Raw genomic sequence first — 24,600 nt, 5'->3', positions numbered from 1 at the left:
AGACCAATGAAAGAACCTGTCATAAAAGGAAGGTGGACAGACAGACAGACACACATGCACGCACTCTCAAAAAATAAAGGAGTCTAGTAAAACCCTGATGTAGCCCCTCTGTGTGTGGAGTAGATGGGAGCTTCCCAGGCTGGACTGTTGAACTGAGTCACCCAGATTCAGAGGTTGACACAGAAAACTAGCTTTCACCCCCCCAGGGAATAAAAGATAGTTCTCTTCTGGAGCCAAAGGGGGGTGACCCTGGCTTGAATCACAGATTTAAGTTACCCCAAATTCCCTATTACAATATGAAAGAAGCTTCATGAAGCTTTTATAGTAACAAAACAAAGAAAGTCATGAATCAAGGCGCGCACACACACACACACACATCTGTGGAGACATTAGGTGGCACAGGGGTTATAGACACATGGAGAACTCATGACTATAGGCCGTGGATGTTATCGGATGACTCAGCCTTTTGGTTGGTGAATTCTTTATTTTTTTTTTAAGTACTTTATTTTTGAATCAACTGTTAGTTACCGAACCCAGGAATGGATCAGATTGCCCAAATTTGCAAATTCCTACATGAAACTACAGGACTAAAGACATTTTTTTTCAACTGCATGAGCAGATGTGTGCTGTGGGACAAAGGTGCTGTCTGGTGGCATCCTTAGCTGCGGGGTTAGTGGAAACTGGAGGTGTGCTAAAGTCATCCCAATGGTTGTATCAGATTAGAGGTGGGCAGTGGATGGGAGGGTTAAGGCTAGCCCCAGGACAGTGTGGTTCTATCTACAACATTCCAACTTTCCGCAACCCTGAAATTGTCGTCCTTCTGCCTTATTTAACTCCGAGGTAGCCTTATCCTGTTAACTTGGCAATACTGATTAGGCTGCAGAGGTTGACATAATGTTTACAGAATGGTGTGCAGGCCCAAAGTTCAGCCTTAGATTAAATCCACTCCCCAACAGTGTTTCCAGTTCTGTGACAACCTATGGCAAAGTTAGGCAATGTTATGACATTGTACTTTCTGCATTTTTTTTCGTTTGTACTTTTTCATTCAACCAACGTTAAAACTTCAAACTGTAAAAGCAGCAACATCCGCCAGGAGAAGGGTACAGGCTTGCGCTCCTGTGATTGGTCATAGCTGCCATAGTAGGGGCCTGTGTCGGCCTAGATGGACAGGTCTTGGTGCTGTATGCATGTACTGCACACACGGAAACTTAGCGGACATATTTTAGAGCAGAGAGCAGGTGAGGGAAGAGATGTTGTCGCGCTGTGTAACGCTCTGTGTGGACAGTAGATGGAGCTAGAGCTGCTTGCATGAGGCTGAGCAGGGCCTTGGAGGAGGAAGATGTGAGGAAACAATGGGGAGGCAACAAGGGAGACCTGCATCGTGCTAGGGGTGGTGGACGAGCAGGAGAGGTGAGGCTGCAGACCCTACACCAGCAAGTGCTGAGGGCTGCCACTGACCCCAGACCAGGAGTGTCCCGAGTATGGGCAGAGGAAAGCCTTCATCTGTTTTTTCTTAAATGCTCGCATGCGATTTTATTCCTTTCCAAACTAAAATCTGAACCTTGATGTTTGCACTATACCTTCTGTTTTTGGGTGAGTTGTTTTTGTGTTGTATTTGCTTTTTTTAAAAAAAAAAATCATAGTTTTGTTTGTTTTATGCAAAAAAAATAAACTAATTTAAGCTGGAATGTGTCTGTGCGCCTTTTAAATTTAAGGTTTTTGAAGTGAGTACACATTGCTGACATTATGTTTGGGTTGTGTTTGAAAGTAAAACACAGGTGTGATTTCAAGTCATTGCAGTAATGTTAGAGTCTGATTTGGACTTAGGAAATACATTGTTTGCAGGGATGTTTTAAGGTTTTCAGCTCGCAGTGTGGTTCTGAGATGTAGTTCCGTGAGTGCCCTTAAAGGTTTCCCTGTACTTACTATCCTAGCTTTCTGTTTATAGCATTAGTGCAGCAGATAACATGAGCGGCCATAGTCAGAGCCTGGTGGGTTATGTTTCTGGGTAAGGCATTTGAAATATTTTCTCCCAGCCCTCAGTAGCCTAAATCCTCTTTGGCGTTTTTCATAGAAGAATCCAACCAAGTACTGGAGAGAACGCTCAGTTGATAAAATGCTTGCCACATAGTCATGAGGGCCTGTGCTCAGTTCCCAGCACCCATGTCGGTTGAAAGCCAGGTGTCAGGTTATGTTCCTGTAAACCCAGTGCTGGGCAGGCAGAGGCAGGAGAGCCCAGGGTCTCACCAGCCAACCGTTCGAGCTACACTGGTAAGCTCCACGTTCATTGAGAGATACTGTCTCAGAAAGAGTTAGAAAGGACCGAGGGAGGAGATCCAGTGTTGCTTACCCAGCCTCTACATGCACATGTGTCAAAAAAATACACTTGTTGGGATTTACTGTGATTTCTGAATTCTTTCTCACGACTTACAGGAGATACGGATTTAGTCGCCAGAGCAAAACGGAGAAGGTAAGGAAGACCTGGAGTGGGGGTGGGAGGAGGCAGAAGTTGTAGGCTGGGTAGCACGGGTCCTGCTGATCAAGCACCAGGCTGTAGGTAGGCAGGGGCCCTGGAGATGAACTGGCCACCTCTGTACCCTGCTTGTCCATTTTGGTATTTCTAGCCTGCCAACAGAAGCATCCCAGAGCTACAGATCAAGGATAAGTCCAGCAGGCAGCTCACCAGGCAGCTCACCAGGCCATGCCTGCCTAGCCTGCTCTGAAGCCGCTAGATTACCTGTTCTCTTTTGGCTGGGCCCCTGCTGGTTTTCTTTCATAGACTACGCCTCTGCGCGTTTGTCTTATTTCTGCTGAGTTTCCACCTCTGGTGCTCTGCTTTTTCCTCATCTTCCCTTCTAGGCTGAGGACAAGAAAACCACGCTTGCTGCAGGGCTGTCGGCCACAGAGAAAGCGGATGCTCATGAAGAAGACGAGCTTCAAGCAGCTGAGGAGGTGTGTGCCGGGTGGTGGCCCTCTGAGGTCCCCGTGTGGGTCCTTGGCAGGAGATGGGCTCCCATCCACAGCTCCCTCTCCAGCCGCCTTCCTCTCCTCACAGTTCCCTTTTCTGAGCTGTTATGAGGCTCACCAGTAGCCCACATTAAAGCATCAGCTCGGGTTCCACCACAAAGTCCCGGGCGGGCACCTGCTTCTGGGCACGGTCAGACCGCTCACCACTGCTCTCTTCCTCTTTCAGCAGCGCATTCAGACACTGATGACCAAGATGACTGCCATGGCCAGTGAGGAGGTGAGGCTAGGAGGGATGGAGGCCGGGCCAGGGGACACCATCTTTAGAGCCCTCTGTCTTCAGCAGTCCTGAGCCCTGCCGCTTTTGCAGGAAGATTTTTATAATGCCTAGCCTTGTCCTTAGGGCATAGAGAGAGGGAGAGTTTAAGGCGACTGTTGGGGCGATATATCCCTGCAGAGGTGGCTAACTGGCCTCTAAGGAAGAGCAAGGTCAGTCCTGCTTCTCCGTAACCATGGGAACCCATCTTCTTCTGAAACCAGCTATGTAGGAGATGACATCCTGAGTTGCCAGGGAGCCCTCTCACAGGTCAAGGCCTTTCCGACAGAAGGGCTAGCTGTGCCCTTGGATGGGATCGTTTATTTGAAGATCAGGAAAGACCTGTGGGAATAAAGAGATACTTTAGGACTTATGGTTTCTTTTCTACTTCTCATCTATGAGTACCAGGCCTCGACATGGGGATGGAGAAGAAGATGGAATCCTAGGGTACCCAGGGCATGCAGGGAAGCTAGTCCAGGTGACCAGTGTTTTAAGGGAAGTTAGAAAGGGTATCTGGGAGAGGAGGAAGATAGGGATACCCAGGGCCCAAGAGAAAGTTTGGTAAGGGTATTCAAGACACAAGTAAGGGGATGTTAGCATAGCCACTATGTGACTCAGGAGATGGAGGGGTGTCTTCAGGGGTTTCCAGGAACCAAGGAAACTAATGCAGCCAGCTGAGTGACTCAGGAGATGGAGCAGTGGCTCTGACTTCTGTTCTGAGTCTTGTGGATAAGTCAGTGGTCAAAGCGCAAGTCACTTTCCTGGGTCAATGCTGTGTATTTTGTAACCATACTCAGTTCTATGGTGGGCAAGCATCCCTGAGGATAAACCTCCTTTGATTGCAGAGCCGCCTCACTGCAAGCTCCGTGGGTCAGATCGTGGGTCTCTGCTCCGCTGAGATCAAGCAGATTGTGTCTGAGTATGCAGGAAAGGTAGGTTGCCGCCTGCCAGAGCGTGGGGCTCAGGTCACACCCACAGCCTTACCCTCCTGCATTCTAGCTCCTTCCCTTTGTAACCGTGGAGTCTGGCTGAATTCATAAACCACATTCGTCAGAAGCACCAGCACCAGGCTTGACCATGCACAGCTGCCAGCATTTGCCCATGAGCTAAATTCATTTTGTTGGGAGGGGGTCCATGTTTTCTATAAATATTAAGGGGGAAAAATGTGTCTTGAAATAGCAATCACATCTAGTATGTCGCATCTGCGGACCAGGCAGTCATCTTTCCCTCCCTGCCAGGCTGCTCGTAACACGGGCGTGCCTTGGCAAGTGGGCAGACAAATAGCGTTTTTGGCCATTTCGGAGATATGGCGTGAAGGCAGATCAAATTAATACAGGCCAATTGGTATAATATAAAAGCAACTTTAATATAAATGGAACACTCACGCAACCGAAGTTCCCGCGATGCCCAGAAATAGGAGCCAGGAAGAAGGGATTACCAGCGTTTGTGCACCCCAATTTATAGACAGGAAGAAGGCCGTCCCGCCCCCAAAGGGCGGGCTCTCTCTACATCGGCGAAAGTTTTTCTCAACTTTATTAAAAAGTGTGTATAAAGAACAAAACCTCAGTTGTATTTCAGTGATATAGAATTGAATAATTTTTAAATAGTTTTAATTTTTATTTACTAATATGTTTGTATGGGGAAGCAGATTATCACAGCATACATGTTGGACTCAAAGGACAACTCTATGGGATAGGTTTTCTCTTTCTCCCTTTATGGGGTTCCAGGGTTGGACTTGGGAGGTCTGGCCCCTGCAGTAAGCACCTTTACCTGTTGAGCCAACTGGCCAGCCCAGTGAAAGAGTCATTTTGCACATGCCGGAGTTTGGTGTGGCTGAGCCATGGCCTGGGTAAGGTCTCCCTTGTTTCATTTCCTGACGCGTTGATAACATCCTGCACAAGAGCAGCTCCCAAGAAAAGAGACTCACAGTTCCGGGTTACCGTCCACATTGCTGGGAGCGGTGTGAAGCAACTGGTCACACCACAGTCAAGAGCAGACAGCAATCAACTACTGCGTGAATGTGTTCCGCTCTCTCCTTTTTCTTCTGCCCAGTCCTAGCCCCTGAATTGCTGCCTGCATACTTTCCCCTCTCGATTAACCCCACTAAGTAATTCCCTCACCGTCATGCCCACAGGAGCAGCTAATCTAGCCAGTTCCTCACTGAGACACCCTTCCTAGGGGAGTCTAGATCACATCTAGTTTGCATTACAATCAAGCACCAGATGGGTCTTGGGGCCTCATCCCTCCCTGGGCTGCCAGAGCAGGGTATTCTGTTTCTCTTGTCTCAAATCCTTTGGTAATGGAATAGTTCCTCTCTGCCCTCTGCACTTAGCCTTCGGTAGTGACTGTGAAGAGGGTGTGCTTGAGGAAGAGGCCTCCCTAGACCCTGATGGGGTCTCCAAGCAATGGCGCTTCCTAGTAGGACAGTGAATAGTAGCATGTCTAGGGTGGGCTGTCTTCTTTCCCCATCATCCATCCACATGTGTGCTTCTGAATGTGGATTTTCTTGTCCGGCTCTCAAGAACTCAAAGGTCCTGTCTGATCAGATTGTCATCAGAGATTGAGCCAGGAAACATTCCACTTACTGTAATGGTTCTATAAACTCAACAGACTGCAATGCATAGTTGTAGAAAGAGGAATTAAGTCAGTGCCTAGAAGTGGCCTGGTCTCCTGTCTTTGTTCTCCTAAGTGGCAAGGCTGAGTCTGTTGCAGTCCTAGATTGCTGTAATGATCCTTATCAACCTTTAACAGGGAAGGCAACTAGATGTGTTTCTGATCTGTGTGTGTCTGTGTTTGTGTCTGTGTTTCTGTGTCTATGTCTGTGTGCATGTGTGTATGTGTGTTTGTTAGTGTAGGACATGCATGTGCAGGCCAGAGGTTGAAAATTGCTTGTGGGAATTGGTCCTCTCCTCCCACACTGTGAGTCCTAGGGACTGAATTCAGGTTATCAGACTTGGCTGTAGGCATCACCTCCTGAACCAGCTCACTGGCCCTTAACTTAATATCTCTCTCTCTCTCTCTCTCTCTCTCTCTTTTGGTGGTGGGGAGGTTTCAACAGGATTTCTCTGTAGCTTTGGGACCTGTCCTTCAACTAACTCCTGTAGACCAGGCTGGCCTCGAACTCACAGAGATCTGCCTGCTGCCTCTGCCTCTCAAGTTCTGATCTACTCTCATATTGGAATTACTACTTCATTGATTTCAGTGATTCTAATGTATAGATCTGTCCTGGTTTTCCATTTGTATTCACCTACCTTAATACTATTTGTCAAATATCTTTGTTTCGCTGTGACACACTTAAGTTGCACTCTGCTTTCGTCTTTTCTATCTAATTTAAAATACAAAGCAACCTGTGTTTTATTAGACTTCTCTTTGGTTCAGGTTTCATCATGAAAGCTGCAGTTGCTGAGTTTGCTTGCTTCTTATTGCTCTGTCAGTGCCTCCAGCCAAAGACTGGTTGCCTTCAGATTGGCCTCCAGTTGTGGTAAGATGTGTTGGGTTTATTGCTGCTAGTGGTGAGGAAGGTCACACCTCAGACTCTGTGGTACACAGGAGACATGCAGGAGCAGGGAAGCATGAGGCTAGCCCTTAAGTTAGGCCATTTAAGGGAGGAAGGAAAGAAGGCAAGTGAGGGGAGGGGAGGATAGATAGGGGGAGAGGGAGAAGAATGGAAAAGGAAAGGGGGAAGGACTCACCATGCTCGGGTTTGTGTTGGGTGCTTTGGGGAAGAGTCTGAGTATGTGGGTCTTTGCTCTGTGTTCGATGTTAGAAGGAAGGGCCTGCAAACACAGCTCAAGCCCACTGCTTCGTTGTCCCCTGTCTCAGCAGCTGGGTTGGCTTGAAACTGGGCTCTGGTGTTTCCTCTCTGATTGGTGCTGCCAGTATTGGTTATTTCAGGAGTAACACTGCTGTTTCTAGAGATGAGGTCGCAGTGCTCCAGAGACCCCGTTAGTCTTGGAAGAGCAGGAAGAGGCAGCCCTAATGCTGCTGCTCACCTACCGCTTGCCAACTAAGTCAGCCTTAGCCGATATCTCTGTGGGATCCTGATGGGGTCCTCGGGGGATCTGTAGGTCTGACGGGGTAGGTAGATCTGTCTTCTGGAAACACAGTCTGATGCCCTCTTTTGTAGGTAGTTTGTAACCTGTTAGTTCACTACTTTCCTTTTATGCGTGTGTATATGATGTGTGCACATAGGTGCACAGCACACATGTGAAGATCAAATGACAACCTCAGGAGCCACATTCACATTCTACATGGTTTGAAGTGAGCTTCTCTTGTTGTGGTTTGTGCTGGGTTGTACAGGCTTGCTGGTCCCTGAGTGCTGAACCATCCCCCGAGCCCAACATTTGTTTTCACTCTAAAAGATCATTTAATTCTTTCTCTTTTTACACTTTATTAATTTATGTGCTTGTGTGTGCTTGAGGGGCGGGGATGCATGCCACGGCTTACATGTGGAGACCAAAGGCAACTTTCTCGACTTGGATCTCTCCTCCCCTCATGTCAGGCCTGGTGACAAGTGCCTTTACCCAATGAGCATCTCACTGGCCCAGGATGATTTGATTCTTCTTGCTTATGGCCTTCCTCTATCATTGTACTTACTTAGCCCTGTCTGTGGATGTGCGCATGGACTACACTCCATTGTTTAGCTGAACAAGTCACTGAATACTACAAGTGTTGGTGCTGGGTAAAGAAGTGTACACTAGATCCCTTTTTCAGATGAAGAAAGTGTGGGTTATGGAGGCTCAGTCATTTCTGCACTCCTGTGCAACTCTAGAACATTCCTGGTTCAAATGTAGGACCATCTGCCTTAAGAGCAGTGGTTCTTGGCTTCCCAGTATTGTGACCTTTAATACAGTTCCTCATGTTGTGGTAATCCCAGTCATAAAGTTATTTTCATTGCTACTTCATAACTATAATTTTGCTAATGTTCTGAATCATAATGTAACTATTTTTAGAGATAGAATTTTGCCAAAGGGGTGGTGACCCACAGATTGAGAGCCATTGCTTTAAAACCTGTCTCCTTAGCCAGATGGAAGGTCACTGGGGGGAAGTGGAACTGTGTGTGCCATCCATGGTTCTGACTCCCGAGTCTGCAGTGACACGTGCTTCCTCAGGCGAGCTCACCATGTCACCAGCTGCCTTGGGTGCTGTTTTGGGAAGGGGTAAGTGTGCTGGGAATGGACCACAGAAGTAAGGGAACCTGGTACAGCCTGGGCTCACACAGCAGCTCAACAAGGCTGCTGGGCGCTGAGGTTTCTTACTTTTTTTAACTTTTATTATTACTATTACTATTATTAGTGTGTGTATGAGAGAGAGATAGGGGGCACGTGTACATGTTCTACATGTAAAGCCAGATGACAACTTTGTGGAGTTGGTTTTCTTTTTCCATTTTTAACTAGGCTGTGGGGATCAAACACAGCTCTTTGGGTTTGTATGGCAAGGGCGTTTTACCACTGAGCCATCTTCTTGGCCCATTGAAGCTATAGAAGGGGTAGCTAATGGTTTTTCGTGTCACAACAGAGCATTTTATAACATTCTCATGTAGCTATCTTTAAAATATAGCATCTCAGTACCAGAGAGATGGCTTATCCAATGCCACCAAGTCTGATAATCATGGTGGAAGGAGAAGGAGAAAACTGGCTCCCACAAGTTGTCTTTTGATCTCCATCCATGTGCACACATGCACAGCATCCCAGCCCGGGTGCTGTCCCCATCGTCATCTCATTGCTGTGTGGAAATGTGTTTTTAGGTTCTCAAGAGGTGTATTTATAGAAGGTGTTTTTTCCCTAATCGCTCTTGGAAGGCCTGCTACTCCTGACCTTTTGATTCTGTGTTCTGGCAGCTGGTCAGGAACTTGCCTGTGTCTTGAGAGCGCCTTTGCCTCAGCAGATGATTAGACCTGGGGTTGGTCCAAGGGTACATGCAAAAATACAAAGGAAAGAATCCTTCCCCATTGCTGCAGTGGCTAAGCACAGGTTTGCAGGTGCAAGTCACACATATACATACATACATTAGATATTTATAAAATAAATTATACTTACATTTTGACAAAACCATACATGTATATAATGTATCTTGCTAGTTCATATCCCTCTCCCACTGAACCCTTCTTCCCAACAAGCCCTCCTATCTTGTTTTGTGTTTTGCTGTTGTGTAAGTGTGTTCCCTCCTGCTGAGTTTAACTAAGGCTGCTTGGGTAAGCACAGATGAGGAGCATGGGCAGAACCTTCCAGTGGCTGCACAACTGAAGAAAGCGGCCCTCCCTCCCCCAGCACCCATCAACTGCCAGTAGCTCCCTGGGTCTCCAGGTGAAGCCCCATGAACTCCTCTCCTCCCCAGGATGGAGAGTTGACCAGCTTGATCTTATGAGGATCTTGTGCCAGTAGCCACAGCCATCTGAGTTGGTCTGGGAGACAGTTTCACGGCACTCCTTGCCATCTTTCTGTTCCTTGTACTCTTGCCTCCTGAGCTCTCAGAGGGAGTGATGTCGATGTCCCATGTAAGGCTGAGCACTCAGCAGTCACCCATGTTCAGTATTTTGCTCGGGTCACGTGGCGGGGTGAACTGGCTGGGATAGAATGCCTCTGGAGTTCTGTCGTTCACTCGCCTGTCCAGAGTGTGAGTGACGGCAACCCTGCTGCTGGAGCATGTAAGAGAGAGCCTTGTGTTGCCTGGCTCCCCTCTGGAGTCCTTGGGACTCGGCACTCATCATGTCCTTTGCCTGTGCTTACCATCTTCTTTCTCAAGGTCTCGCCTGGGAGCCTGGCCACAGACTGTTTCAGTCGTACCATGTCTCCCATATCTTTGTATCAAATCCTGAGCTATTCATCTCTGCTTGACAGGCTCAGGTCATTTATTTTCCCTTCAGGCCGTTTGTTGTATTCTGTGGTTGGCAGTGCACTGGGGACGGTGATTTCCCACAGGAGCAGGCTGCTGTCATGAAATTAGCACATGGTGCCTGGCACCCAGAGGCCCTCAGGACATCTGTGTACTAAATCTGATAGGATGGAGCCAGAAGGAAAATCTTAATGCTTTATCTGCCCACTTGTGTCTCCTGTCTTCTTGTTATTTAACCACCCTGGTTCTATGGCTTGGCCACTGTTTCTGGGTTATGTATTAGAGCTTCTCAGACAGTTAGTTCTAAAGACAACTCGGAGCCTCTGGAGATGGCTCAGTCACACAAGCGTAAGGACCCGAGTCCGCATAAAAAGATGAGTGTGGTGGGTACATTTGTAACCTCAACCCTGGAGAGGAAAAACTGGGGGGACCCCCAGGGCTCCCAGGCCAGACAGACAGCTTGCTCTGATCAGTGACCCCAGGTTCCAGTGAGAGAAAACAGTGAAGAGCTCCTGAATGACACTCAGAGTTAACCTGTGGCCTCCACACACAGGCATATATGTCCACTCATGTGCATGCATGCATGTACACACACACACAATGTTAAAAAGAAGCAGAATATGGATCAGGGAGAGTGGATGGTCACATTCCATGGGAACACCTCAGACGATCACTTCCACAATGTTGTGTGCCCAGAGGACTGCAGGCAAGGCAGTGAGAGACACTGACATCCTGACGTCCTGGTATAGAATTGTAGGTGCTCCTACATAAGTTGAACTGGTGTGTGTGTGTGTGTGTGTGTGTGTGTGTGTGTGTGTGTGTGTGTTTCAGTGTTAGCAGACCTGGTTTTCTTGTCTGTTCTTGCTGGCTTAGGGTCACAGTGCTCTGACTTCTCAGAGTGCTTGTGAGGAGTTTTCAAATTAAATGTATATGTTAGGGGTAGGTGTACATGCCACGGTGAACACGCATGGATGTATGCACTCACATGGAGCTCAATAGGACAGCTTACAGGAGTCTGTTCTCCTTGTGTTGTGTGGGTTCCGGGTATTGAAGTTTTATTGTCAGGCTTGGTGACAGGTATCCTTGCCCGCTCAGCCCTCTCTCCAGCCTGCTTTTGAGTTTTGACTGCAGAGTCACCGAATTTCACTGAAATTTTTCTGGGGAAATTCTTGGAGGCTGAGGTTTTGCAGCTCTGTTCTTCCAGGGAGGATCTAGTTTTGCTTCTCAGGCACTGGGGGACACCTCAGCACTGGTCCATTTTAGGGTCCTAACGAGCAGAAAATTCTGGTTTTGTCTGAGATAGGGTCTCGTGGAGCATAGGATGGCATCAACTCACTGTTTCTGAGGATGATTTTGAACTCCTGATCTTCCCGCCTCCATCTCCTCAGTGCTGGGGTTGCAGGTGTGCATCTCCACACTCGGCAGTTTTGTAGGCATTCAGGGAGTGTCGTGGATTTTAGATGGCAGACCTCCAGGAAGCTGATCGTCTGTCTTTACAACATTTCATTGCATACATTTTCCTCTTACACTAATCCAAGACTAACGTGGGCCTTTGTTAACCTACTGTAAAATCAAAGCTAGACATTACCAGGTTTTGGAAAAATACCTCAGGGAAGTAGCCACCTTCAGTGAAGGCATGTGCCTCCTAGATTACCACATTCACTTACATTTTGGCCTCCCAGAATTCCATAGTGTTCTTCCTCGCTCATAGTTTTGTTTCAGGAGGGGAACTGAGCTGTACTTTAACATCTCTTTCCTTGATTTAACTGAAGGCTTACAAGATGCCGGAAACTGAAGTTCCCTAGATCACTATGGAGAACTGAGATCCCCATGTGAGGTGGTGTGCAGGGGTCCCCTTTCTCATCGTAGAGTCTCTGTTGTGGTAGAAAGAAGGGACTAATACTTCCTGAACCAGAAGAAATTTGGAGCTGGGGATGTAGCTCTGTGGTAGAGCGCTTCCCTAGCACGTGCAGTCCGGGGTTTGATCTCTAGCCCTGAAAAAAAGAGAAAACAGGGATGAAGGTTAATACATAGGTAACCTTCGGGGGCTCATTCAATTCTGAAAGGATAGCGTTTTAGGTAAAGTAATCATTTCTTATTTCTCTTGGGTATTTAACATTTTGAACTAGGCTGATGCCATAAAATGACATTTAGAGCCGTCTCCCCTAAGAATGGGTGTCGTTTCTATCTGTCACATTAGAAAACATGAGATCTGCAGCAGACTGTCCTAATCCACACTGTGGTTTTACCGGCACGTTCTTAATCTGCAGTTGTTGAGCAAAATGAGATCTGCACGTCAGCCCGTGCTCCTCTGTGGCACAGGGGTGTGTTTGTCGATGGCTGGCCTTTTTGGCAGATGCTGTATTTTGTAAATAGACTGTTAAGATGCCTGGGGCTTAAACTTTTTCCCATGGAGGGTTGGGTGTAAAGCTCCATCTTGTCTTCTGAATCTGAACTTTGTCCTCGTCACCTGCTCTCCTGCTGTAACTGTCCCTCAGCCACTGTCAGATGGGCTGTGCTGGTCCAGAGACCTGTTTCTGCCTTCAATCTGGGTTTTCCTGGCTGTTAGGAAGATAATTTGAAAGAAATAAAAGCTTTAAATTGTGTAATGAAAAGTATGTTTGAAAAACAATCAGACTTCCATTGGCTCATTGAGAACTCTCTTCGCTATAGCTCCAGAATAAAGTGCTTCGTTTAGGAGCATCCCAGCTGGACAAACAGCTTCCCGAAGCGCCCGTCTAGACTCAGGCTAGAATGGTGGACCTGCACATACGTGTATTTGTCACTGCACATGGAGTAGAGAACAGTGTCAGCATGGAGCTGGCCCTCAGAGTTAATTAATATGAAATGTCAGAAACTGCAGGGGCTAGACAGATGGCGCAGTGGGTCAGGTGCTTACCATACAGACATGAGGACCTGAGTTCAGATCCCCACCATCCATTTCAAAAGTGAGATGTAGCTATCCATATCCATAACCCCCTCATGGGAAGAGGAGACTGGAAGGTCTCTGGGGCTACCAGTCATCCCAGCTAGCTGAGTCAGGGACCCCCGGTTCACTGAGAAACCCTGTCTCCAAAGAGAAGGTGGGAAATAATTGAAGACTCCCAAAGCCATCCCCTGGCTTCCATATACATACATTCACATACATGCGTGTGGCCCTCATGCACAGGTGCACATGTCCACACAAACATGAGCGAGAGAGAGAGAGAGAGAGAGAGAGAGAGAGAGAGAGAGAGAGTCCACAGAAGGTGTATTTTTATTTAGCACTAACAGATTTGAAAGCCCTTGTTTCTTGGAGCATATTCTAGTAAAGATATAACAGGGTTTTAAAAAGACTTCGGGGCTCTTCCTGTATGCATGTATTTTCTCTCTTTATGTGATTCTCGTTGAGAGAGTGGATTGAGAGAGATCTTTTCCTTTCTTCCTTGACGTCCTGGTGGGCTCCCTCCATGTTCTTTCCCAAACACTGGGTCAGTTGTTACATTCCAGTAACTGAGTAGATTACCAAGTGGATTAGTTGAGGTTCTCTAAAGGAACAGAGAGAGAGAGAGAGAGAGAGAGAGAGAGAGAGAGAGAGAGAGAGAGAGAGAAAGACATCTATGGCCCCTGCAGTTTCTTTAATTTTCATTTATAAAGTATTAATTCATATTAATTAATTCAGGGTTCTGAGGACCAGATCCATGTTGATACATTTCTCTAGTCTAAGTGCAATGACAAATACACATATGTGCCGGTCCAGCGTACTAACCATTGAGTCATGTGCTTCAGGAAGCCGTCCAGCTGGGACTTACAGGCTGGGGTCTGGTTAGTCCAACAATGACTATCTTCTAGTGGAAAGTCTAAGAATCCAATGTTGTTCAGTCCATTGGGCTGGAAATCAGCTGGTCTTCAACATACATCAGAATGCCCAAAAAGTAGGCTTTAATACCAGTGAAGGAATACTGTCTCTCCAGCCCCAAGTGTCTTCTGTTTCCTTCTGGACTGTCAGCCCACAGTATACAGAATGTTACCCCTGGCTCTTCACTGCACCCATACCCAGCCCACTGTTCCCAAGTTCCAGAATCATTAAACAGCAAAACAAACCCACAGAAAAACCTCCATGGTCTGTCAGTGGTGTAAATAATTCAGGGAAAGCCCTAGCCAAGATGCATAGTCCTGATGCCTGTGTCGATTCTCCTCCTCCTCTTGGCAGTCTCTTTGTCCCAATGCTGCACTTCCCAGACTTCCAGACCCACGAGCACTGATGAAACATGCAGGGACTGTAAGTTACCCGATAGGTAACTTGCTACATTAGGTTAATCGTCATTAACCCTTCTAGAAAATGTCAGTCACTCACCCTGTGACACTACCCAGAAATCTCTCTTTTACCTGCCTCCAGTTCTTACAGTCCCTGTGTCGGCTTGGCCTTGTCTGTCCCCTCCTCACTCATCCATTTCCAGAGGTTTACTCCATGGCTTCTCTCGGCAACTTTCTCCTTCTTGTGCTTCTTGTAAGTCAGAAGAACAGACGTAGGAAATAGTTGAGAGAGTGGTCTGTGGAGGGCAGAGCAGGCCGACCTGCTGCTTGTTATTATACATGCTCGGAAATGACTAGACTCTGCAACTGTGTATTTATAAAATTTCAATGAAAGTGAATCAGTATATAGCTCTTTTCATTTTTATCACATGATTTATTTATTGTATGTGTTTACACATTTGCCACTCTACACATGTGGACATTAGAGGGCAGCCTGTACCTGTGGAAAGTCTCCAGCCGAAGTTTTGGGGGGGTCTGACTCATCAGGTATGGTGGCAAATGCTTTTACCCACTTAGCCGTCTCCAGTTTGTAACTCTTGATGTTTCCAGATGGTTTCATAAAGAAACCAGTAAGACATCCTGTATCCCCACCCACTAAGACCCCCCACAGATGCTGTCACCTGGATGGTTTCAGCGTAGCCATAGCTGGGCAGCCTATACCCATGCGTTCCCCTGCTCCCAAGCAGACTTTGATGACGTCAGACTTTCCCTGTCTGGATTTCGGTTCTGGGCAGGACATTGTAGATGCCCTGGCTGGGTGAGACCGGCTGCCCAGAACTGCCTTGCTCATACTGAGTATGGATGGACAACCTGAATGGATCTGAGTTCATTATCTGCCTTGGGTTTTCCCACAGCAGTCCGAGCTGTCTGCTGAAGAAAGTCCAGAAAAGTTAGGAACCTCCCAGCTGCATCAGCGGAAAGTCATTTCCTTGAATAAACAGATTCTGCAGAAGACCAAACATCTAGAAGAGGTGAGTGTTTTTAGAATTCCACTCGAGTTAATGAAACTTCTTCCAAGGGGAAGAATTGGAAGATGAATGAAGAGCCTTGTGGTAGCCTGGTCAAAGGGGGCACTGGCTCAGGCACACTGCAGCCTTCAGTGCTGTTTAGCTGCATGCATTTTTGTAAGTAAAGTTATGTGGATGATGTGTGCCTGTGTGGGTGTTTGCAAGTATGTGGGGTACTTAGTGTACATACCTGTGCCTGATGGGCGTGCAGGAGCTAGAGACTTGCTTGCTAGTATGTGGGGGTACTTAGTGTACATACCTGTGCCTGATGGGCGTGCAGGAGCTAGAGATTTGCTTGCAAGTATGTGGGGGTACTTAGTGTACATACCTGTGCCTGATGGGTGTGCAGGAGCTAGAGACTGTTGTTGGTGTCTTCCTTAATCACTGTCCACTTAATTTACTAAGGCAAGGTCTCTCTGAGCCAGCTTTGCTTGTCTAGCTAGCTAAATTGCCAGGGATATCCCTTGTCTCTGCCTCCTAAGCTCTGGAATTAGAGGCAAGTTGCCACGCTCACCTAGCTTTTCACATTGACCCTGGGGATTCAGTCTTCAGTCTTCAGGACTGCATGGTAGGCACTTTGTTCACTAGCCCTCTCCCCACCCCCATGAGTTAAGTTTCACTGGAACAGCTAAACACATTTGCTCTCCTATTTTTCTGTGACTGCTTTCAAGCTACTATAACAGCGTTGAGTAGTTGTGGTGGAGACCAGACAACACACAAAGCCTCAACTGTGTAATGCCTGGTTCCTTATAGGCAAAGTTTATCAACCCCTGTCACAGAAAATGCAGGGCAAGGCAGGAAAGATGGCAACCATCAAGAACTTTCGTTGCTCTTGCAGAGGACATGAGTTCTGGTTCCCAGCACCCACATTTGCAGCCCACAGCTGGCTGTAACTACAGATTTTTTTTTTTTTGGTTTTTTGAGACAGGGTTTCTCTGTGGCTTTGGAGCCTGTCCTGGAACTAGCTCTGTAGATCAGGCTGGTCTCGAACTCACAGAGATCTGCCTGCCTCTGCCTCCCGAGTGCTGGGATTGAAGGCGTGCTTACAGATTTTTTTTGAGACAAGTTCTCTGTATATCTTTGTCCTGGAATAACTCTGTAGACCAGGCTGTCCTTGAACTCTCAGAGATCCTTCGGTCTCTGCCTCCCACACTTTCCCAGGCATTGGGATTAAAGGCGTGTGCTACCACACTTTGAAGTCACAGAGTTCAACTCCGAGGTCAATCTACCTCTGCCTTTCAAGTATTGGGATTAAAGGTGTGTACCACCATACCCAACTACTCTGTTTCTTTCTTCTTTACTTTTAAGAAATTTAACCTTTAGCCTACATAGATTTTTTAACACATAGTAAATCATTTAGACATTTTCTTTGACTTTGAATCTTTCTTTTACTGTATATGTCTCTTTTGTGACCACAAGAGTCTTTAATTTACTGAGCAACATGGGTAGGATTAAAGCCATATCTTTGGCGGCTGGATCCAGCCCATTCCTTAGCTTTCCAGCCTCATGGCGGAGGTACCAGCTATAGCCATTTTTATTGCCACAACTCTATGGCGTTTCAAAAAGTTCCCTGCCAGCAAGCAAGCTGCAGCACTGCACTCAGAAAACACACTCAAACACTCTGTAGTCAGATCGCCTGCCTGAAAAAGTCAGAGTTTGCCCTGGCAGTACGGACCAGAACACCAGCATTTTGAAACAGCCACCAAGTCAGACATGCTGAATCTTTCCCAGTAAGACTGGTGCTACACAGATTACTAAATATGGGTTAGGCAAGATAAGTCACCACCTCATGGTGCTACACACATTAATAGAAATGGGCCAAGCAGTGTTTATATGAATACAATTTGTGTGTTGTTATTTTGGGGCATAAGCTAGCCAGGCGGCCGGGAGCTGGGTGGCAGGAACGCTGCCCGTAGCTCCTACTACAGAGGTCTGCGTGGAGATGTTGAGGAACCAGGTGGAGGCTTAGGAAGCAACATAAGCAAAGATGAAGGGAGGAAGAGTTGGCCAGCTCCTTCCTGTCTGATGATTGAGGAGTCTTGAGTGAGGTGTGCAGTGGGCAGACCGATAACGGAGCACCTTCCAGGTCCATGTTAGGACTGTGGAAGCCACAGAGGACTGCAGCAGGGTGGCATGCCACTGCCTGTTGGTGTGTATGATGTGGGATATGGGCAGAGGCTCAGGGAGTCCCAGACCTTCAGAAGACGGGGCAGTAGGTGAGCTGGTGATGGCAGGAGTGGGAGAAACAGACCATTGTTTTCCGTTTATTTCTGAGAGCAGTGCACATATGTCATGGAAGCCAGTAGACAGTTGGCTGGGTTCAGTTTGTCCCATCTACCAAATGGGTCCTGAGGACTGAACTTGGGTCATCAGACTTGGTGGCCAGCACCTTACAACCTGAGCTGTTCCACCAGTCCCAAATGATCTTTTTAAGAGAGCTATTGGTCATTTATAGGTCTTGGTGACAGGTGGAACTATTTTGGAAGACCTTCATATATTCTCCTAGGAAAGGAGACCATAAAGAAGGCAGGGAGTGACTTAGGGATAGTCTTTGGATGATAAAAGTCTGCATGCCTGCTGGGGACATGGCTCAGTTGGTAAAGGGCTGGGTGGGTGCAAGCATGACACCCCAAGCTCAATTCCCCAAGATCCATTTGGAAAGCCTGGCATTCAGTATATAATCCTAGGAATGGGGAGGTGCCCCCCATTGGTCTAGGGGTGGAACTCAGTGGAAGACTCCATGTTATTCCACATGGAACCCCAGGTTTACTCCCTAGCACCAAAATAAGTAAACATAGAACTGTTTTAAAAATAAAATGGAAGTCCTGCAGTTTAAATGTTTCAGCCCTTCTGGTCTTTACCTCCTCACTGTAAAAGGAGGATCCCATCGCTGTCTGGACCGAGAAAGGGATTCCATTCAAGCAAATGTCCTTTCTCTCTCACACAGCTGCAAACGAATCACACCAGCCTCCAGGCCAAGTACAGTGACATGAAGAAGACACTGACAGAGGTAAGCATCTGTCCCCTCCTCCCTTACTGTGACCTCGGGGTCCACAGCCACCTCTCCCAGGTCAGATCACAGCAGTGTGGATAAACTGATGGTGTGGGTCAAGCACCACCATGAAACTCCCTTCCCCTGCTGTGACCAGACTCTGAGGCTGGCTTCCTGCCACCGCAGCTGATGAGCAGCGTTCCTCCGGCAGCACTGGACAGACATGACCATGCTGGGCTCTCTCATGACGCAGACCTAATCTGCATTTCTATGAAGCCTGCCCTTCCAGGCAGACTAATATGATGAATGCAGGCTGCTTTTGCCACTTCAGGGAGGTGGAAGGTGGCAGACAGGTGGTGGCAGCAGGACATCCTTGGAGACAACCACACAGCCACCCCAGGAAAGCCAGAACCTAACTGGCTGCCGCATCAGTGGCGTGGGCTGTAATCTCTCTGGTTCGCAATCCAGTTCCCTAGATGGAAGCCCAGTTTCTTTTTAGGTGAATACTGTCTTCCTAGGTCTCTGGTATAAAATGTATATTTCTTTATAGTTGTTTTTTAGTCGGGTCCACTTGTAAGCTGATCCACCATGTTTTTCTGTCTTCGGATGTTTGAGGACTCTTGGTTATACATCATCTGGTTTAAATTTCTTCTCACCAATGCTCTGTACATGCTACAGCTACTTGGCTTGTTACTGTGACAGAACCCATGACAAGAAGTAGCTTAAGGAGGGGAGGGCTTTAGTCTGGCTCGCAGCTGAAGTATGCAGTCTTTCATGGTGGAGAAGGCAATGAGCAGGAACCTGAAGCAGCTGGACCCAGCACACACAGTCAGGAAGCAGACAGATGAATGCCAGTGCCCAGCTCATGTTCTCCTTTTCTGCAGTTTAGACGCCAGCCCAAGAGGTAGCGCCTCCCACTTGTGGGGTGGACTTTCCTAGAGGCTGGACTGCCCTGGCTGATCTGTCACGGGTGTGCCCAGAGCCTGTCTCTGGTGGCTCTAGATCCTGTCAAGCTGACAGTATGAACTCACAGCAGCTCGCTTCCACTGTTTCTCTGTGGTAAATCAGCTCCTGGCAACAGACACTCAGAGCTGGGGAGCTTCCCATTCTCTTTGCTCTTGCCAGCCATCTGGGGCCCTCAGATGCTCTCCTGTGTAACTGAGTCAGGCTTCATTGCTTTGTCAACCTCGCTCTTCTGATCCAGGCCTCAGCCCCACAAGCCATTCTTGTCACCCACTTTGGTTAGTTCTCCATAGCTGTCTTCTGTCTGTTCCCATCTGCCAACCCTCTGTCTTGTCCCATGAGTTAACCTACTTCCATGTTGCGGCATCATAGCCTGGATTATTTCGAGACTTGAGGTGAGAAGGGTTTGATCTGACACTGCCATTTTCAGCTAGGAACTTTTGAAACTTAATTTGTTTTGTTTTGTTTTGTTTTGAATATGTCACATGCTCACATGGTTCAGAAACTTGCAAAACACAAAATGTGAATTCCTATAACCCGCCATCTCTCTGCCCACTGCAGGGTGATGATTACAGCCAGGATCTTCTGAGTCTAAAGGACTCTTTTATGGTTGCATAGCAATTATATTCTGCATGCTTGTGCGCATTTCCTCTGAAAAATGTCTATGTATTTAGTGGGCGGGGGAGCTGGTCTGGTAAGCATGCCCCAGTGCATGTGTGGAGGTCAGAGGACAACTTGTGGAAGCTGGTTCTCTTCTACCATGCAGGGTTCAGGAACTGAACTCAGATTTTGAGGAGTGGCTGCTCGTGAGCCATGTCATCAACCCACCTGTATATATTTCTTTAGGTGCTTGGGAGTTCACTGTGTTCATGACATTAGACCTTATTTTCTAGATCATTGTAAAAGAGATACTTAAAAAAAAATAACAATAGATGGGTTGGGGAGATGGCTCAGTGGGTAAAGTGCTCACTGCGTGAGCATAAGGACCTGTGTTCAGGACCTGATTATCCTCATTGCAGCCTGGCATGGTGGTGGCACTTGTAAGCTCAGCCCTGAAACACAAAGGTGATGGATCCCAGTGGCTTACTGGCCGAGTAGGCTAGCAGTACCTTGACTTTTTCTTTCAGTGACAGATCAGGTCTTAAAAGATAAGGATAAAGAAGCAAAAATTGAGAAACCTCAGGACCTGAGCCTCTACCTCCACATATACGCTCACATGACACACACAAAAGTATATATATACAAAAGTATATTTCTGTGCATTAAAATCTGTGTTTTCTTAAAGACTTTTCCATTTGCTAAATCAAAAGAAGGTAAAATACTGTTTTTAGAGTTTCTATTGCTGCGGCAAAACACCATGAACAAAAAGCAAGTCAGGGAGGAAAGGGTTTGTTCAGCTCATGCTTCCACATCACAGCTCATCATCACAGGAAGTCAGGACAGGAACACAAGCCAGGCAGGAACCTGGAGGCGGGAGCTGTTGCAGGGCCATAGGGTCAATAGGATGGTGCTTACTGGCTCACTTCCCATGACTTGCTCAGCCTGCTTTCTTATAGAACCCAGGGCCAGCATCCCAGGGATGGCCCCACCCACAGTGGGCTGGGTCCTCCCCCATTAATCACTAATTAAGAACATGCCTTACAGTTGGATCTTATGGAGGCATTTTCTAAACTCAGGCCTTTCAGATGACTCTAGTTTGTGTCAAGTTGACATAAAACCAGAAATATAGCATTCAAGAGGCTGGGAAGCTTTAACCCTACCATGACAGTGCTGATCTGGTAGTTTCTCTTGCTTTCTTTCCCTCCCTCTCTCCCCTCCCCTCCTCCTCCTCTGTACCACCTTGGGCTTTCCCACCTCCCCTGCTGTACTGGGAAGTCTTCCTCAGTGTTTCCATAGCCAGTGCAACATTTAGCAAATCATGGTTCTGACCTCGCTCCTGCATCTCCCCCTCCATCCCATTTGTCTGACCCATCTGTTTTTCTCAGTGCACAACCAAAACCAGTGGTTCAGTCATCTATCCCAAGTGGCCAAGTGAGCTGGGGATGGGACTGGGTCATGGAGCACACCTTGTTTTTATCTGTTAAGTCTCTGTAGCCAATGATGCCTCTGTTCTTTCTTGCAGCTGAAGAATCATGGTGAGAAACTAGACAAAGAACAGGCAGCCCTGGAGAAATTAGAAGCCAAAGCCGACCCAAGGTAAGGGGTTTCGGCAGGTGCTATTAGCCCTTTGATGAAATTGACTGCAGGATCTGAGGCTTGATTTATCTGATTAAGGGACAGAATAGCCAGAGGTCATGGGCTGGGGCTCCACTTCCATTCAGATAATGTCACATGACCATCCAAAAGGGACCAGCAGTCACCCTGATGCTCGCTGAAATTCTTGGACCACACTGAGTCACCCACCATCCCTTCAGCTCTCCTTGTGATCTAAGCATTGGTGTTCTGGTTTTAAAAACAGTAAAACAGAACTGGGAGCTTAGTGGCTAAAGTGCTTGCTTTTTAAGCATGCGAACCTAAGTTTGATGTCTCTCATCCTATCTGAAAAGGCTAGGTATGGTGGTACATGCTTGTTATCCTAGAGCCAGGGAGGTAGAAACAAGGTCCCTGGCACTTGCTGGGCCAGCCAGTCTAAACTACCTGGCCAGTCTCAGGCCAGTGAGAGACCCTGTCTCAAAACACAAGGAGGAAAAGCTGCTGAGATCCCTCTGTGGGGCAAAGTGCTTACTGTGCAGCCTGACGACCTGAGTTCAGTTCCTGTAGCCACATGGTAGGAGACTCCCACGCCTGCTGCACAAGCGCACTCCTCACACATACTAAATAAATATAATACAATGGTTTTAGTTTTAAAAAAAACCGGGCTAGCACCTGAAGAAGAGCATTTGAGACTGTCTTTGGCCTCCACATGAATGTGCACACAGGTGCACGCATATATGTGCACAAGTGTACACACACATGCACACAGAGTGTTTACCCTGAGCACAACTGAATAAATGTGTACCACTGAAGCTCATTGATGTCTCCAGAGTTGACCTTCACATTCTAGAATCCTGTCCTAGGTGTTTTGTCTCCTCCTGGGCTTGAGGGTCCAAATGCATAATCAGAAATGGAAATCATGACTGTTTGTGGCTCTCCCGTTACACCCTTGGGGAAAACAAAGGAACTTAAGAAGGAGCGCCTTGTAGTCTTGATGTGGCTTTATCCTCAGTTTGTAAAAGCAGATGGTAATGGCCTTTGCCTTTCCTCCTCAGCATTCTCCAGAGCCTGAGAGCCCTCGTAGCCATGAATGAGAATCTGAAAAGCCAGGAGCAGGAGTTCAAGGCGCACTGCCGGGTAAGTGCTGCGCGGCATTGGTGGACAGGCAGAGCTCTGCCGAGGCGCTTGGCTTCCCTCCCCTGTGCTCTGGGGCCTGCTAGCCAGGGCAGTGCAGTGTAAGCTGCCTCAGGCTGAGGAAATGACTCTATGGGGAAGGTGCTTTCTGCTCTTGCAAGTCCAGGAGAAAGAGCTCTTTCCCAGGAAGGGACGAGCTTGCCAGTGAGAGTGGAGTGCCTGGTTCCCTGTTGGCTTTTGACCTGGCACGCACTAGTGAAAGTAAAGATGAAACTGGGCAGGTAAGATGGCTCAGCAGATAATGGTGCTTGCCACCAAGCCTGACAACCTGAGCTCAGTCCCTAGGATGCTCACTGTGGAAGAAAAAAAATTATCCTGTAGGTTGTCTTCTGACCTCTACACATATGCTGTGGTGCACATATGAGCGTGAGTGCACACATGCAAATACACACCAGATACATGCATGTGTCCACACACGTGCACACAAACACAAACGTGAAAACAAACCACATATGATGAAGTTAACAGTTACCTTCATTCATTAGCTTACCTGAGCTTTGTAAAGGTTCACCTTGCTTTTCCAGGAGGAGATGTCTCGTCTGCAGCAGGAAATCGAGACCCTGAAAGCTGAGAGAACACCAGGCGACAAGGTAAAGGCTTCGGTTAGCCATCGGTACCATCAGCTGCTTTCTGGCTGGGAAGATTGCAGCAATTTGGTGCCGTGACTCTTCCTGGGGAGGCATGAAGACAGCCATTCACTCCAACCAAAAAGGGTACTGCCAGTCTGAAGGAGGGCTTTTGTCTAAATCCAGTTTGGTGAACCAAAAGTATGTTTATTGGGGTTAGTTATAGGGGCTTGGGTGTCACAGTCGGCTGCACAAAGGCCTGCAGCAGTGCCGAGAGACCCACTTCAGTCAGTAGCTCACCTCTCACACGGCTTGAGGTGGGGAGGCTCTCATGAGCCTCTCTTCCTACATGATGGGCTGTTAAAAGGTCTGATCATGTGAGGGTCTTATGCTGCCCAACCCTGCTACTCTGTTTAAAGATGGCAACAGCTACATCAAGCCCGGAGTAGACGGCCAAGCCCCTAGCACCAACCATTAATCATGTTCCCAAAGGACTGCCAACTTCCTGAGCTGGGTCTCTGAATGTACAGTCCCCAGGGTTGGTGAGAGCACCTGCTGCTCCTGCAGGGCACGCATTCCCTTCCCAGTATGCACACGGCGACTCAGCCTCCTCCAACTCCAGTTCTGGTGTCTGATGATCTAGGTGGTGCGCAGCAGACAATGCAGGTGAAACCACTCATACATAAAAATAAATATTTCCTGTTTTAAAAAAGGCCATGCATGGCTGAAAGAGCCAATAGCCCTATCACTGTAGTGGACAGTGTTAGGAAAAAATCCTAACACGGCCAGCGCAAAGAAATCCAATTAGGTCAGATTAAATCAAATTAAATGCCCATGTTTTATTAAGTAGTGGTGCTCTTAGCTAGCCGAGAGCATGGCAGGGGAGGCAGAAAAGGGGTGAACACATGCAAACCTGGAACCACATGTTCCTTCTCTGTGAGCCCACTTAAATACCCTGTGGAGTGGTCCTGATCCTTCCCCAGGGAGGGGTCAAGACCTGGCATGCTGGGATTTGGAGTCCAGAGCAAGGCAACTCCCAGGTCAGGGGCCTGGGATGGATGCCAGGGACTGGGGTTATGCTCCCAATTTAACAGATGGGGATGGGGATTTGTGGTGCTTTCTGACTGTCGGCCTTCTTTCAGGTCCAGTCTACAACTCTGTCTCAAGAGAATAAGGCAGAGAAATAGAGCAGAACACTGGACACCTTCCTCCAGCCTCTACACACGAGTATACCTTAACACATATCACACTCAACACACGAGTATACCTTAACAC

At 47.6% G+C, this 24,600-nt stretch overlaps 1 protein-coding gene across 2 annotated transcripts in view; it reads left to right on the top strand.

The window, feature by feature from the left end:
• Positions 1–24,600, top strand: part of Ccdc93 (coiled-coil domain containing 93) — a 70,746-nt gene that overhangs the window by 28,939 nt on the left and 17,207 nt on the right. Inside the window, exons 8-16 of one of the 2 annotated variants that reach the window (XM_026779735.1) lie at positions 2,434–2,470; positions 2,860–2,952; positions 3,197–3,244; positions 4,126–4,212; positions 15,265–15,381; positions 18,365–18,427; positions 21,495–21,568; positions 22,621–22,702; positions 23,284–23,349. In XM_026779735.1, coding sequence (XP_026635536.1) covers positions 2,434–2,470; positions 2,860–2,952; positions 3,197–3,244; positions 4,126–4,212; positions 15,265–15,381; positions 18,365–18,427; positions 21,495–21,568; positions 22,621–22,702; positions 23,284–23,349 — 667 coding nt within the window. Of the gene's footprint in view, positions 1–2,433; positions 2,471–2,859; positions 2,953–3,193; positions 3,245–4,125; positions 4,213–15,264; positions 15,382–18,364; positions 18,428–21,494; positions 21,569–22,620; positions 22,703–23,283; positions 23,350–24,600 lie in introns of both variants that reach the window. The other variant, XM_005348252.2, reaches the window with a different exon arrangement.

The sequence above is a fragment of the Microtus ochrogaster genome, chromosome 6, assembly GCF_000317375.1.
Source record: "Microtus ochrogaster isolate Prairie Vole_2 chromosome 6, MicOch1.0, whole genome shotgun sequence".
NCBI classification, from domain to species: Eukaryota; Metazoa; Chordata; class Mammalia; order Rodentia; family Cricetidae; genus Microtus; species Microtus ochrogaster.
The sequence above is the reverse complement of the archived record's forward strand: the minus strand, read 5'-3'. Positions and strand labels throughout refer to the sequence as shown.